At 44.9% G+C, this 13,767-nt stretch overlaps 1 protein-coding gene across 4 annotated transcripts in view; it reads left to right on the top strand.

Moving 5' to 3' along the window:
- Positions 1–13,767, top strand: part of TEX14 (testis expressed 14, intercellular bridge forming factor) — a 142,211-nt gene that overhangs the window by 99,392 nt on the left and 29,052 nt on the right. For all 4 annotated transcript variants that reach the window (XM_043902812.1, XM_043902811.1, XM_043902813.1 and 1 more), the window contains exons 11-16: positions 2,933–3,084; positions 4,197–4,387; positions 5,167–5,317; positions 7,327–8,255; positions 11,161–11,267; positions 13,601–13,726. In XM_043902812.1, coding sequence (XP_043758747.1) covers positions 2,933–3,084; positions 4,197–4,387; positions 5,167–5,317; positions 7,327–8,255; positions 11,161–11,267; positions 13,601–13,726 — 1,656 coding nt within the window. The remainder of the gene's footprint in view (positions 1–2,932; positions 3,085–4,196; positions 4,388–5,166; positions 5,318–7,326; positions 8,256–11,160; positions 11,268–13,600; positions 13,727–13,767) is intronic.

Here is a 13,767-nt window from a genome sequence, read left to right as displayed (position 1 = left end):
CTTCTCACGCCTGGAATACCTGGCGCTCCCGTTTTTCCTTTTAAACTTATTTCTGACACCATCTTCCACCACACCCCATGAAGCCTATACTGAAGCCCTTTCCCCAAATCACCGAGCATGCTTCACTGCCCAGCAGTCAAGTGTCGGCCCCTCCGAATGGTGAGCTCCAAGAGGGCAGGAACCATGCTAGGGTTTGTTCATCTTTACTGCCCAGCTCAGCGCCTGCCACATAGTAGTAAGTGCTCAGGAAGCATTTGAAGTGAATCCTTGAAGTGATTCAGAGCAAGGTTCCCCACTTTGGCTATGTGTTCAAGAGCTAAACGGTTTGGACGTTTTTCCTGTTAATAGACTTCAAGGTTGACAAAACCCCAGCTGTTTGCCAGTGATGCAGCGCCACCTGTTGTTCACATGGAGGTGTAACAGTTTCTTTGACGCGCTCTCCAATAGAAACGTGAATCCTAGAGTAAAATGGGGATTTGGAGATGGCCAGCCTCAACCCTGGGCTTCCCTGGTGGCTCAGACACGAAAGAATCTGCCTGCAGTGCAGGAGACCCGGGTTCTGTCCCTGGGTCAGGAAGATCCCCTGGAGAAGGGAATGGCAATCCACTCCAGTATTCTTGCCTGGGAAAGCCCATGGACAGAAGAGCCTGATGGGCTACAGTCTATGGGGTCGCAAAGAGTCAGACATGACTTAGCAACTAAACAACAACAACAACATTCGTATTAATTCCTTACTTGCTTAGTGCTTTATGGCTCACAGAGAGTTTCCACACATGTGATCTCATTTGATGCTCATGACAGCTGTGTGCAGAAGGCAGCGCTGATTTCATCCTGAGGACTTTTGGTGGCCCAGAGGACACCTAGGACCTCGGACTTAGTTCCCAAGGAGCCAGGTTGCAAAGTTGAGTTATTCAAGCAAATCAGTGAAACTTTGAGTACTAAACTGAGAGGGCTCATTTCCAAGAGGGCAGAGCTCAGAAAAGAAGCAATCATGAAGAGTTGGAAGAGTCCCAGAAGGCTTTGAGGGAGGCTGGAAGGGGTTCTTGAAAAAGTCTTAGGTTCATTTATTCAAAAGTAAGCATTGAGGCCTTGGTGTAAGTTTAGAGTTCTGATGATATAAGAGATAAGAAGCCTGCCTCATGGAGCAGATAATCAGTTCAGTTCAGTCGCTCAGTCGTGTCCGACTCTTTGTGACCCCATGAATCGCAGCATGCCAAATCACAAACTCCCGGAGTTTACTCAAACTCATGCCCATCGAGTCGGTGATGCCATCCAGCCATCTCATCCTCTGTTGTCCCCTTCTCCTCCTGCCCCCAATCCCTCCCAGCATCAGGGTCTTTTCCAACGAATCAGCTGAGGTGGCCAAAGTATTGGAGTTTCAGTTTCAGCTTTCAGTCCTTCCAATGAACACTCAGGACTGATCTCCTTCAGGATGGACTGGTTGGATCTCCTTGCAGTCCAAGGGACTCTCAAGAGTCTTCTCCAACACCATAGTTCAAAAGCATCAATTTTTCAGTGCTCAGCTTTCTTCATAGTCCAACTCTCACATCCATACATGACCACTGGAAAAACCATAGTCTTGACCAGATGGACCTTTGTTGGCAAAGTAATGTCTCTGCTTTTTAACATGCTGTCTAGGTTGGTCATAACTTTCCTTCCAAGGAGTAAGCGTCTTTTAATTTCATGGCTGCAGTCACCATCTGCAGTGATTCTGGAACCCAAAAAAATAAAGTCTGACACTGTTTCCACTGTCTCCCCATCTATTTCCCATGAGGTGATGGGACCAGATGCCATGATTTTAGTTTTCTGAATGTTGAGCTTTAAACCAACTTTTTCACTCTCCTCTTTCACTTTCATCAAGAGGCTTTTTAGTTCCTCTTCACTTTCTGCCATAAGGGTGGTGTCATCTGCATATCTGAGGTTATTGATATTTCTCCCGGCAGTCTTGATTCCAGCTTGTGCTTCTTGCAGCCCAGCGTTTCTCATAATGTACTCTGCATATAAGTTAAATAAGCAGGCTGACAATATACAGCCTTGACTTACTCCTTTTCCTGTTTGGAACCAGTCTGTTTTTCCATGTCCAGTTCTAACTGTTGCTTCCTGACCTGCATACAGGTTTCTCAAGAGGCAGGTCAGGTGGTCTGGTATTCCCATCTCTTTCAGAATTTTCCACAGTTTATTGTGATCCACACAGTCGAAGGCTTTGGCGTAGTCAATAAAGCAGAAATAGATGTTTTTCTGGAACTCTCTTGCTTTTTTGATGATCCAGCGGATATTGGCAATTTGATCTCTGGTTCCTCTGCCTTTTCTAAAACCAGCTTGAACATCTGGAAGTTCTCGGTTCACGTATTGATGAAGCCTGGCTTGGAGAATTTTGAGCATTACTTTACTAGTGTGTGAGATGAGTGCAATTGTGCGGTAGTTTGAGCATTCTTTGGGATTGCCTTTCTTAGGGATAGCAGATAATAAATAATAAATCAATGAACAAGAAATTCAGATAATAAATGCTCTGATGCCAGTAAAGGTGTTCTGGTAAGTCCTCTCCGAGGAGGTGATTTTCGAGCTAATGTTTTAATTATAAGAAGCACACAGTCATGCTAGGATCTGTGGGCAGAGCATGCTCTCAGAAGAAACCACCAGTGCAAAAACCTTAAGTGGTGATGTGTTTGGCACGTTGGAGAAGCTGCAAGAGGGCCCCTGTGATTTGCGGGGAGTGAGTGAGCAGGAGGGCGTGGCCAGCTGAGGTGGGAGGTGGGGCAGGGCCTGCTCAGGTAGCAACAGTAAGGAATCGCAGGCAGTGTGGGTTGGTTCAGGATCTAGCTGGGTTTCTAGAAGCTCAAGGAGGTTATCAGCAAGTGTTTGACTCATGTGCTGCGTGGTAATCACAGGGATCCTTTAAGGCATCAGCCCTGCCTTGCATTTCCTTCCATAGCCAGGCTGGGGGTGCACACAGGGACCTCACTCGAGTGCCGCTCCCCACCCAGCTGTACGGCTGGGCCGCCCCGGAGGTGATCTTACAGAAGGCGGCCACCGTGAAGTCGGACATCTACAGCTTTTCCGTGATCATACAGGAGATTTTAACAGGTTGGTCAGAGAGCACACTGACAGTGACCGAAGCCCCTCTTCTCAGCTTGGGTTTCTCCCCTGCCGAAGAGTCACTTAGTGTTAGGAGAATGCAGGACACAGGGAAAAAAGACTTAAGGAAACCTCTTTGTGTTTATGCAAGATATGATCTCTCAGAAATCATTCTCTTTTAACCTGTTAAGATTCCGCAAAGCCCACCTATTGGCTTGTCAATAGGAGTGCATTTAATCCAAGGAGAGTTTGTAAACTGAATATTGCTGTCAGTGCTTAGGGGTCTCTGCGAGGTGCCCCTTAAGAACCTGTTTTCTTTTTTAATTTTTATTGACATATGGTTGATTTACAGTGTTGTGCCAATCTCTGCTGTAGAGCAGAGTGACTCAGTTACACATATGTGTGCAATTCTTTTTTAATGTTCTTTCCCATTATGGTTGATCACAGGATATTGAGTGATGTAGTTTCTTGTGCTATACAGTAGGACCTTGTTGTTTATCCATTCCATTCTAAATGTAATAGTGTGCATTTACCAACCCCAAACTTCCAGTCCATCCCTCTCTTTCCCTTCTCCCCATTGGCAACCACAAGTTGTTTTCTATGTTAAGAACTTACAGATGAGGGGAAAGGACTGGCCTCTGAGAAGTAAATGGAAATCAAACACACGTAGGACCCATTGTATGTATAAGCAGTGTCACTTAAAAGAAACAGAAGCCCTTCCAAATGTACAGGACTCTGAGGTGAAGGTATACATACCACATTCACTGACGGGGTGAGACTCAGTCCCATTTAGTAGTGTTTACAGCCTCAGAGGCAAAGCCTCACCTTCTGTGACACAAATGCATTGGGCAGGCCACCCTGACACCAGGAAACATCCCCTTGTGGTCCCCAGGTTTGCCGGCCAGAAGTCCATACCGGCAGGGGTCTGACACTGCTCTTTCCAGTCTCTGTGACAGGGATTTCCCTGTTATTTGGGTCAGATGGTTTCTCCTTTGTTATTGAGCTTCCAGTAGTTTTTCTACAGAGAGAAATTAATTTTAAAGAGATTGAGCAACTTGACAGAAGTTACCCAGTTTCATCTGATTTCTTAATGTTTCTTCTTCTGGCTTTTTCCTTAACAGACAATATACCCTGGGATGGCTTAGATGGCTCAGTCATTAAAGAAACCATAGTTTTGGGAAATTATTTAGAAGCTGATGTCAGGCTTCCGAAACCTTACTATGATATTGTTAAGTCAGGCATCCAGGTCAAGCAGAAAGATAGAACTATGAACCTTCAAGATATCCGGTATATTATGAAGAATGACTTAAAGGTAAGCTCTAAAGTTGTTAGGGGTCTATTTTTGCTTACCTATCTCAGGGTAGATTAGGGAGTTAAGAGACCAAGAAGAAGCTAGAGATCAAGTTGTAGGAAGTTTTGGAAATCCTCATTTCATGACACTCTTTCTGTGTTCCCAAGAAAAGCCTAACTGCCTGACTTGGTGAGGGCAGCAGGAAATTGCAGAGGGACGCTGGAGAGGGTCAGTGTAAAAGGGGCACCCTGTAGGCACTAGTGTGATTCAGTGGATAGCAGCTTTAGTTACTTTAAAACAAATAATTTTGTTTATTTATTTATTTTTGGCCGTGCCGGGTCTTCGTTGCTGCACAGGCTCTTTCTCTAGTTGTGGCGAGGGGGGCTACTCTGTGGTTGTGATGCACCGGCTCTCACGGTGATGGCCTCTCTTGTTGCAGAGCATGGGATCTCTGTGTGTGGGCTTCAGTAGTTGCAGCTCCCAGGCTCTAGAGCGCAGGCTCAGAAGTTGCGGTGCAGGGGCTTCGTTGCTCCACGGCACATGGGATCTTCCCAGATCAGAGACTGAATCCATGTCTCCTACATTGGTAGGTGGATTCTTTACCACTGAGCCACCAGTGAAGCCTCTGTTATTACTTTACAAAGTATTGGTAATTACAGTGAGTTCATTTATGAGAACTACAGTGAGTCTACCCAACAGGAGTAACAGGGAGTTTATCTGACACCTAGATATGTTTCTAAAACACCAGTGACATTCAGATGATTGCAAATATGTCCTTGACAGTATTTCCCTTGTTACAGGATTTTATTGGAGCCCAGAGAACTCAGCCAACTGAGAGTCCCAGGGTGCAGAGATACGAATTTCATCCTGATGTCAATGTCTATCTAGGACTAACTTCAGAACATCCCAAAGAGACCCCTAACTTGGAAATAAAAGAGCTGAAGGAAACAGGTATGGCCTTAACTCAAGGTTTTGACATAACTGGGTTTTGAGAGCTGCAACTAATCAACTCCTCCAAATTATACCCATAATTTATACTGGGAAAGATGACTGCCTTAGGAAAAAAAATCAAGATCCTTAAAATTAAGTTAACTTTATGGGCTCCATATACACCTTGTCTAGAAGTGGGCAGTAACAATCTATTTCTTTCTAGTATGATTTAGGAATGTATTCAATCATTTCATAAGTAAACATGGTGATTTTTATTTAAAATTATCATCTGTTCATCGTTGCCCTAAAGGTCCGGGAGCGAGCGACGAGAATAAAAGCAGAAAACAAAATCTGGTGCAGTGGGTCAGGGGACGTGCAGCCTCTGTTGAACTGAGGTGCAGAGTCCACTCTGAGTCCAGCTGTTACTCCTGATTGCAGACTACAAAACTTTCTCTGATCTGTCTTTCCCAAGACACTACATTGACATAGTCCAGATCTCCTTGTTTTGACCCCAGGCCGTTCCCTTGTGGGATAGTCTCGGCAACAGTCAGCAAGTGTGTAGGCAGTGTTCATACCTAACGCTGACCCGCTGTTCCAAGGTCCATGCTTTTATGACCCCAGTCATACTCCCTTCTGGGTCTGGCCTTGGGGTCTGTAAGAAGGCTGTTATTCTCAGAAAAACATGAAAAATGTTTTTCATCATTATTGATACATCATCAACACAGTTTCTTGATATATGCTGTTTTCCCAGGTGCTATTTCTATGAAATTTCTCAAGGCTCTGAGTGTACATTATCAGAAATTCTCACTACAGTTCATTATAGAAAACTTGAAATAATATGAAGAAGAAGATTACTTAAGATTTTAATTTCTTAGAAATAATTTGTTAACATTCTGGTATTTCCTTTTTCTTAAAGCCGTACTACTTTTTAGTGTACCTGGAAACCTTTGAATTCAGAGCTGCAAAGAACCTTGCAGTCATCTGGTTGATGCCCTCATATTCCAGATGAGAAAACTAAGGTTCAGAGAGGTGTGGTTTGCTCGTGATTCCAGGCTGATTACACAGTTGGAATTCAGGCATTTGGATTCTAGCCAAGCGACTATTCCCTTGACTCTTTGCGCAGGCCTGGAGGCCTCCAGAATGGCTCTCCGAGGTCGCTTTACTTTGACTCCTCCATCCCATTTTCTACAAGCCGTACACAGCAACCAGGGGGTGGTGGGTGGTCAGTCCTGGCGCTGTTTTTTAAGGTATTATTTCTCTCACAGTGCAGTGGCTTCTTGGGCAGTGTCTCGGCTCTTTTTATCAGATGCTCACAAAGAGCATGACTTGAACTGACATGATTATTCAAACACTTTTTGTGTAAAGAAAGTATGAATTTAGTCCTAAGATTCAGGGGCCTGTAATTCACTTGTCCTGATAGTTAGGCATGTTTTGAACATCTTATAACTTAAGCATAAGCATTTTTTCCTGGGTTTGATCCTTCCCAAATTTTCTTGTTTTTAAAATAATTTTATTTACCTATTATTTTTGGCTGTGCTGGGTCTTCATTGCTGGGTGGGCTTTTTCCTTAGTTGCAGTGAGCAGAGGCTACTCTCTAGTTGGCGGTGTACAGGCTTCTCATTGTGGCGGCTTCTCTTGTTGCAGAGCTCGGGCTTTTGGGCATGTGGGCTTCAGTAGTTGCTGGGCTCTAGAGCACAGGCTCAATAGTTGTGGCACACTCGCTTGGTTGCTCCTCGGCATGTGGGATCTTCCTGGATCAAAGATCAAACTTGTGTCTCCTGAATGGGCAGGCAGATTCTTGACCACCGAGCCACCCAGGAAAGCCCTTCCCAGATTTTCTATCTCAACTCTCATCAAAAGTTGGGAAGACCCTCTCATTCTCTGTGAGTGTATCTGGCAGTCTTTCTAATTAAGAGTGAGTGAGGAGATAAGAACCTTCTTTCTGTGTTCTCCTGCCACTTGAGCAACAAGCTGCAGGTGCTGAGCTGCTGTGGTCACTTTAGTCAGCTGCATGTTGCTGTTCTTTTCAGCAGGTGGTCAGTTTCATTCCCCAAGGGGTCACTCTTCTCCCACTGAGAGAGCAACACCAGAGCCTCCTGTCCCAGACGTAAATCCAGTGGCCCAGCAGACTGACCGCCAAGATGCTGCTTCTCCTGCCTGCTCTGTGGCGGAAGAGGCCAGGAGCCCAAGCCCAGATCAGACAAGCCTCTGCAGCTTCGAAATCAATGAAATCTACTCAGGCTGCCTGGACACAGCAGATAACCAAGAGGAGGAGCATCCAGGAACTGGCTTATCTCTTGAGGGAGCCACACCAAATCAGACAGATGAACTGAAGTCCATGGAAGAAGAGCTGGAAAAGATGGAGAGAGAGGCGTGCTGTTTTTGCGACGAAGACGAGAGCTCTTCGGACGCTGACACGGAGCTCTCCTGTGAGGACTGGGACTGGCAGAATGGTGTGCTGCGTTCCCCTAGCCTGCTTGCGCCAGCCGGAGGAGCCAAGGGCGGCGTGAACAACCGGTCCATGACTGAGGAGTACATCAGTAAGTGTGTGCTGAACCTGAAGATTTCGCAGACCTTGATGCACCAGAATGCTGATTTGCTGAGGAATGTTCAGCAGAAGATAGAAAAGCTTGAGATGATACAGAAGGTGCAGGCGGAGCGCAGGTCTCTGTGGGCTTCTTCGAGAGAGTTTGCAGGTATCCACGACTCACCTTCAGCCCTCGGCCCCCCGGCTTCCAGCTACGTCCCTCCTGTCGTGCAGTGGCCGGGGGACCAGCAGCCCGACCCGGGGGGCAACGGTCCGACTCTAGCAAGGTCTCCGAGAACAGTGAAAGACTTTCGAGGAGGACATTTTGGCAAAAGGTCCAAGAAAAGAAGAGACTGTGGCTGGACACCTTTAGCTTTTTTCCCCAAAGTCACTGAAGAAAGCACCGGGGATCAGCCGGAGAAGGGCCGGCAGGTGAGGCTGAGGTGGGGGGGCAGGGCAGCACGCGGGATCTGCATACCCTGACCCGCCTGAAAGGGCGGCGTCAGCACCGCCAACTCGTAGCGAGTCCTCTTTGCTTTGGGAAACGAGGCCTCTAGGTTGGAATTCCAAGGTAGATACTCTTCATATTCTATTTGGAACCCAGCTCACAGGCCCTGTCCTCTATAAAATTCTATGAACTATGTGAAGTCGCTGTTTTGTAGGTCAAAATCATCAAGTATTGACAATTTTATATAGTTCAACTCACCAAATATGGTATCTTGGGCAGGTATTAATCCCCATTCTGAATTGCTTATTAATTCATTCATTCACTCATTTGATAAGCATAGAGCCAGAGGCTGTTTATTAGACCCTGGGATTTGATGAATGAGCCACAAGCTCTGCTAGGAGCAGCTCAGACACCAATGGGGAATGGAAAGACTTTGTAGTCAAAGGAAATGCCTCAGAGGATGTGAGGTTGAAGAGTGGTTCCCCTGTGAGCTGCTGCTGTTTCTTCTTTTTTTGACCACACCACATGGCTTGTAGGCTCTGGGCTTCTTAAGGACAGGTCCGTCCAGTGAGGCTGAGGAATGTCCCCACACATAGAAGGGGGCCTAGCAGTAGAAGGTACTCCGTAAGTGGTCATTGAGGGAATCAATAAATGGATGAATTTTAACAAGTTCACACATGCAGAGCTGGCTGCCTGTTGAATCAGAATTTTAGAGATGGATCAAGCCCATCCTTTTCCAGAGTGTGAAGCTCAAGCTCAGAGACTTAAACTTCCTGAGATCCATGGATGTGACTGAGCACAGGGTGGAGTGGGAGAGGTCAGCACCACTGGAAGGAGGATCTTATTACTGAAATTATTTAGAGTTGCTGGCTCATGGTGGAAAAAAAAAAAAGCAGGCTAACTTTTAGTGGGTTTTTTAATTCTTTTAAAATCCTCCACCTGAAGTGCACCCTCTTGGCCTGCACAGGGCAGCCGACTCCCACTACCCCACCCCTTGCTGTGCTACTGACCAGGCCCAGCTGGGTTTCTGACTCCCAGGCTAGTGCTCTTGCACTGTTCCTTGCTGCATTTCAGCGAGACTTTAGTCCTCACTTAGAACATTTGGAAAAACCTTGGCATTTGTTTTTATGTAAAGAGAAGGAAGGTGATTTTGGAGAAGGAAATGGCAACTCACTCTAGTATTCTTGCCTGGAGAATCCCATGGACACAGGAACCTGGTGGGCTACAGTCCATGGGGTTGCAAACAGTTGGACACAACTGAGCTACTACTAACACACACACACAAAGAGAAGGCACAATGTAAGTTAGAGTTTACTAGAAAACTACTAGAAATAACTTTTATTGTATACTGTATGTTGATCACCTGTTGCTGCATAACATAAAATAGCAGTGTTTTTTTTACTTCTCATCATTCTGTGGGCTCTGAGTATGACAGGGCTAACTTGACTGATTCTTCCATCCCTTGTGATGCTGGCTGGGACCACCCCCTCCGCTGCATTCAGCTGGAGTCTTGAGTTGAGCAAGAAGTTCCAGGAAGGCCTCAGTTACCTGGCTCCCCCAGGCGGCCTCTTTCTACGCTTGGTTTCTTTTCATTCACTTAATAGTCTCACCCAAGCTTCTCTGCAGCCCAGCAGCTGGCTTCCCAAGTGAAAGCTGAAGCTGCCAGGTCTCTTAAAAACTAGGACACTATCACTTTTGCTGCTTTTCTGATGGTCACAGTTAGGAAGGCAGCATAGATTCAAGGGGAGGGAAGTAGATTCCAGCTCTCTCATGGCAATGTGGACCAGGAGGGAAGGCATTGAAGGCAGCCGTTGTTGGAAACTATCTACTAGTACATATGACTATGTGTGAAGCAACTATACCATATTTTAATTGTTCTTTAAAATTGTTCTTTAAAAAGCCTACTCTAGTTTTCTAGCATAATCAAGGAATAAGGCATTTTCACATAAGTGAAATTTTCAAACATTTGAAATTCATTCTTTTAATTTCTCCATTCTTAAATTTTTAATCATACTGAATGAAAACACTGCAGATTAGCCATTTTTCTAAATACCAATTTGAATATATTCTAAATCTATTCTAGCCTTTCCTTGGTGACCATGATGATTTTTTTAATATCTGTCACTGTGATGTTCTGTGATACACTGTTGCCTCCCCTCAACAGCCTCTGGAACTCATACTCCACAGAGACAGTGATCATTTTTATGCATCTTCTCACCTTTAGGTGTCTTGCTACCATCCCCAGATCTCATATGTGTTCCTTTTATTTGCTGTAGGTTAGGAAATATAATTAAACTAAGTTAGTTGAAATTGCAGTAAGCAGATCGCAGGTCTCTTTTTTACGCTAAAGGGCATTGGCTTTAATTTATTTTACTTACACTATTTTGGAAGTATTGTAGCCTTCTGTTTTTTTTTTTTTTTTGGTTGTGTTTTATTTTCATAGCACCCGTCTCCTCCCCCCACTCCCCCAGTAGATTTAGGCACATATTATTGTCCCTGTTTTATGGATGAAGAAACCAAAACATAGGGCTCACTTAGGTCAGTCTGAGTAAAGATCAGACGAGAACCCAGGGCCTGGGACTCCTGCCGTAAAACCTGCTGCCTTAATAATCACATAGGGGAAAGTTTGGGGACTTTTGATGTCTATTTTGTCTCTCATTTTCCACTTGCACCCTGTTCGGACTGAAGTCCTGAGGGCCAATGTGTCTATGAAGAGGCCTCCAGCTAAGAGATAAGTTATTAAATGTGAAACATGCGAACTGAAATTGTCTTGAGAGGTCTGGTTAGTTCTACATACTGAGCGAGAATGACTTTAAAAATAGAATGTGAGAGTGAAGGGAAGAGGGATTCCTTCATCAAAGCACTGAAACATGTCTGCTGATTTTTAAGCTGCCAGCTCGTTATGGCCCTGGAAAACAGAGCGGAGGTGAACAGTTTCAGCCCACTCACGGAGCCAAGGACAGTTTGGAAAGAAACAGGAACCAGAATACCAGCAGGTGGGTTAAGGTTTCATTGTTCTTTGCGTCACCATGTCTTTAGACGCTATGTGACCCTTAGGCCACTTAATGATCTTCATGTTGCTGATGACGAAGAGATTGTGAGAGTTGAGCAGTAGTAACACAGAAGGAGATGTTGGCAGATTCTCTCTGTTGAGTGAGTGAGAAGAGCAGTATAATGGAAACTCGCAGGAGACGTCAGAGGTGAAGTTGCTGGCAGGTCAGCCAGACAGAACTCCTCAGAGGTCCAGAGCAGAGCATCCTGCCTTTCTGAAACTGTCCAGATTGCTTTTCTGATAAAAACAAGTGCCAAGTATCCCATGTGCCAGTGTTCCAGAAACCAAACTACATGAAAACCAGTGTTGTTCAAAATAAGCGTCACTGACTCTGGAGGGCAGGAGGAGGAAGTTGAACGATATCATCGTCACCTTTTGGACTCTGATTTTTAGCCAGATCGATGAAATGAATTGATTTCAACACAAACCAATTTTCCTTCAGTAGAAGAAAAGTGTATACATATGCTGGGTTTTTAAGAACTTAAGAAAAACAAATTTTCTTTTGCATAGGAAGAATTATTAATGGAGCAATAAATGTTTTTCAGGATAAGTAGTAATATGAACTTAGTTTTCCTCTTCTGTGGTTAAAAGGCAGCATTAATCCACAGCTTTGAAGTCAGTCTTCCTGGAAAAAAATTTTTTTATTCCTGCCCTCATTGGTGACTGAGAATAATGACAAGAATTTGCTGTTCTCTTCACTTCAGTTAAATATGTACCAAAGAGGGAATCGAGGAACGTGCCCAGACATTTTAGATTAGTGCATTTTACCTTTACAAAGGGAATTAACTGAAGAACCATCATCGGCATCAGAGAGTTTAGCACTCACATCATTGCCAAAAGTGAATAGGGTGACAGTATAGCCACTGGAGGACAAAGCAGAAGCTGTAGTTGTGACCTCCCCTGCTCAGCACCCTCCTCCCCCGCTCAGCACCCTCCTCCCCCCGGAGAACAGAAACAGGTCAAAGAGAAAGCTTTAATGCTTTGCTGTCAGTCCACCTAGTCTTGTGTGCTTTCAAAATAATTCTAATTATATACATGTAGGCATTTCTGTGGGCTTTCCACGTGACTCAGTGGTAAATAATCCGCCTGCCAATGCAGGAGACGCTGGTTCGATCCCTGGTTGGAAAAGATCCCCTGGAGAGAGAAATGGCAACCCACTCCAATATTCTTGCCTGGGAAATCCCATGGACAGAGGAGCCTGGCGGGCTACAGTCCATGGGGTCACAAAGGGTCAGACATGATTGAGCGACGAAACAAAAAGGCAGTTTTGTATCCCGAGCTTTTGCTTTACATTAGAACGTTTTTATCCTTTGTTATTAAAAACATTCTGTAAACTTACTTTGAAATTGTAAATTTGAACTGGGGAAAAATTGAATTTTCCCCTTTATTTTTTTCCCCATTGTTGAATTTTAGGTTGTTTCAGTCTTTCTTTTTTCTGTTATGACTAGGGCTATAGTGACTTGTCAGTAAATTTTGTTCTGCATTTTGGGTTATGTCCTTGATGGGCTACCAGAAGCAGAGTTACAGAGGGTTTGAACATTTTAAAGATGCTTGATAGCTGTTGCCAAATTGTTCTTCAAAGAAGCTGATCAGACATGATGTTTCTAATTCAACAGCCTCTCTTTGCACTCTGATACAGCAGGAGACTGGGCTATTCTAGATAAAAGAGAATTCCTATGTATGCATAAATTACAAGTTTTCTTTTTCTTTATCTTATTTGGCGGTGCCAAGTCTTAAGTTGCGGCAAGTGGCATCTTCTAGTTGTGGCATGTGGGATCTAGTTCCCTGACCTGGGATCAAACCTGGGCCCCTGCACTGGGAGCATGAAGACTTAGCCACTGGATCACCAAGGAGGTCCCCTAGATGAAACATTTTCAAAGAATTAGTTTAACATGTGATAAAGTATATATAATCATGGGGTATTTAGAGGAAAAAGAGACTGATTTGTTGTGCAGATGAGGAGACCTTGGCCCAGAGAGATTGAAGTTTGCCAGAGTCAGCTAGCTAGTAGCAGGACATGGTCCATAGCTCAGTGAAACTAGGATGAAGTCTCTGAGTGATTTTAAGAATCCCTGGTGCCTTGAGCCCATCTTTATAAGTGTTAGCTGTTGTGCTATCGCTGATATGCAGGTGGGCCTGTTACCAGAGGATTCTGATCAAAGGGCAGGGAACTACTGAACCATCACCTATGCTGTGCTCTGCTACAGCCTGAGGACCAGGGTTCTGTTTGTGAAGCTGAATCTCAAGATATTCTAACCTAGTCCTTTCATTTCTTAGCCAGGGAAGGCCTAGGGAGTCCAGTCCTCAAAGCAAAACGACACAGCTCAGTAGCGCACTCCTCACCGTGCCAAGCCACCCACAGGGACCACCCGCCTCATCCAGCCCTGGCCAGGACTCCACCAGGTAGCAGAGTCTTGTGGGCCGATTGTTGGGGGGGTCTGGTG

Source organism: Cervus elaphus, chromosome 5 (assembly GCF_910594005.1).
Source record: "Cervus elaphus chromosome 5, mCerEla1.1, whole genome shotgun sequence".
Classification (NCBI taxonomy): Eukaryota; Metazoa; Chordata; class Mammalia; order Artiodactyla; family Cervidae; genus Cervus; species Cervus elaphus.
Note: the sequence above shows the minus strand (reverse complement) of the source record. Positions and strands in the feature narration are given on the sequence as shown.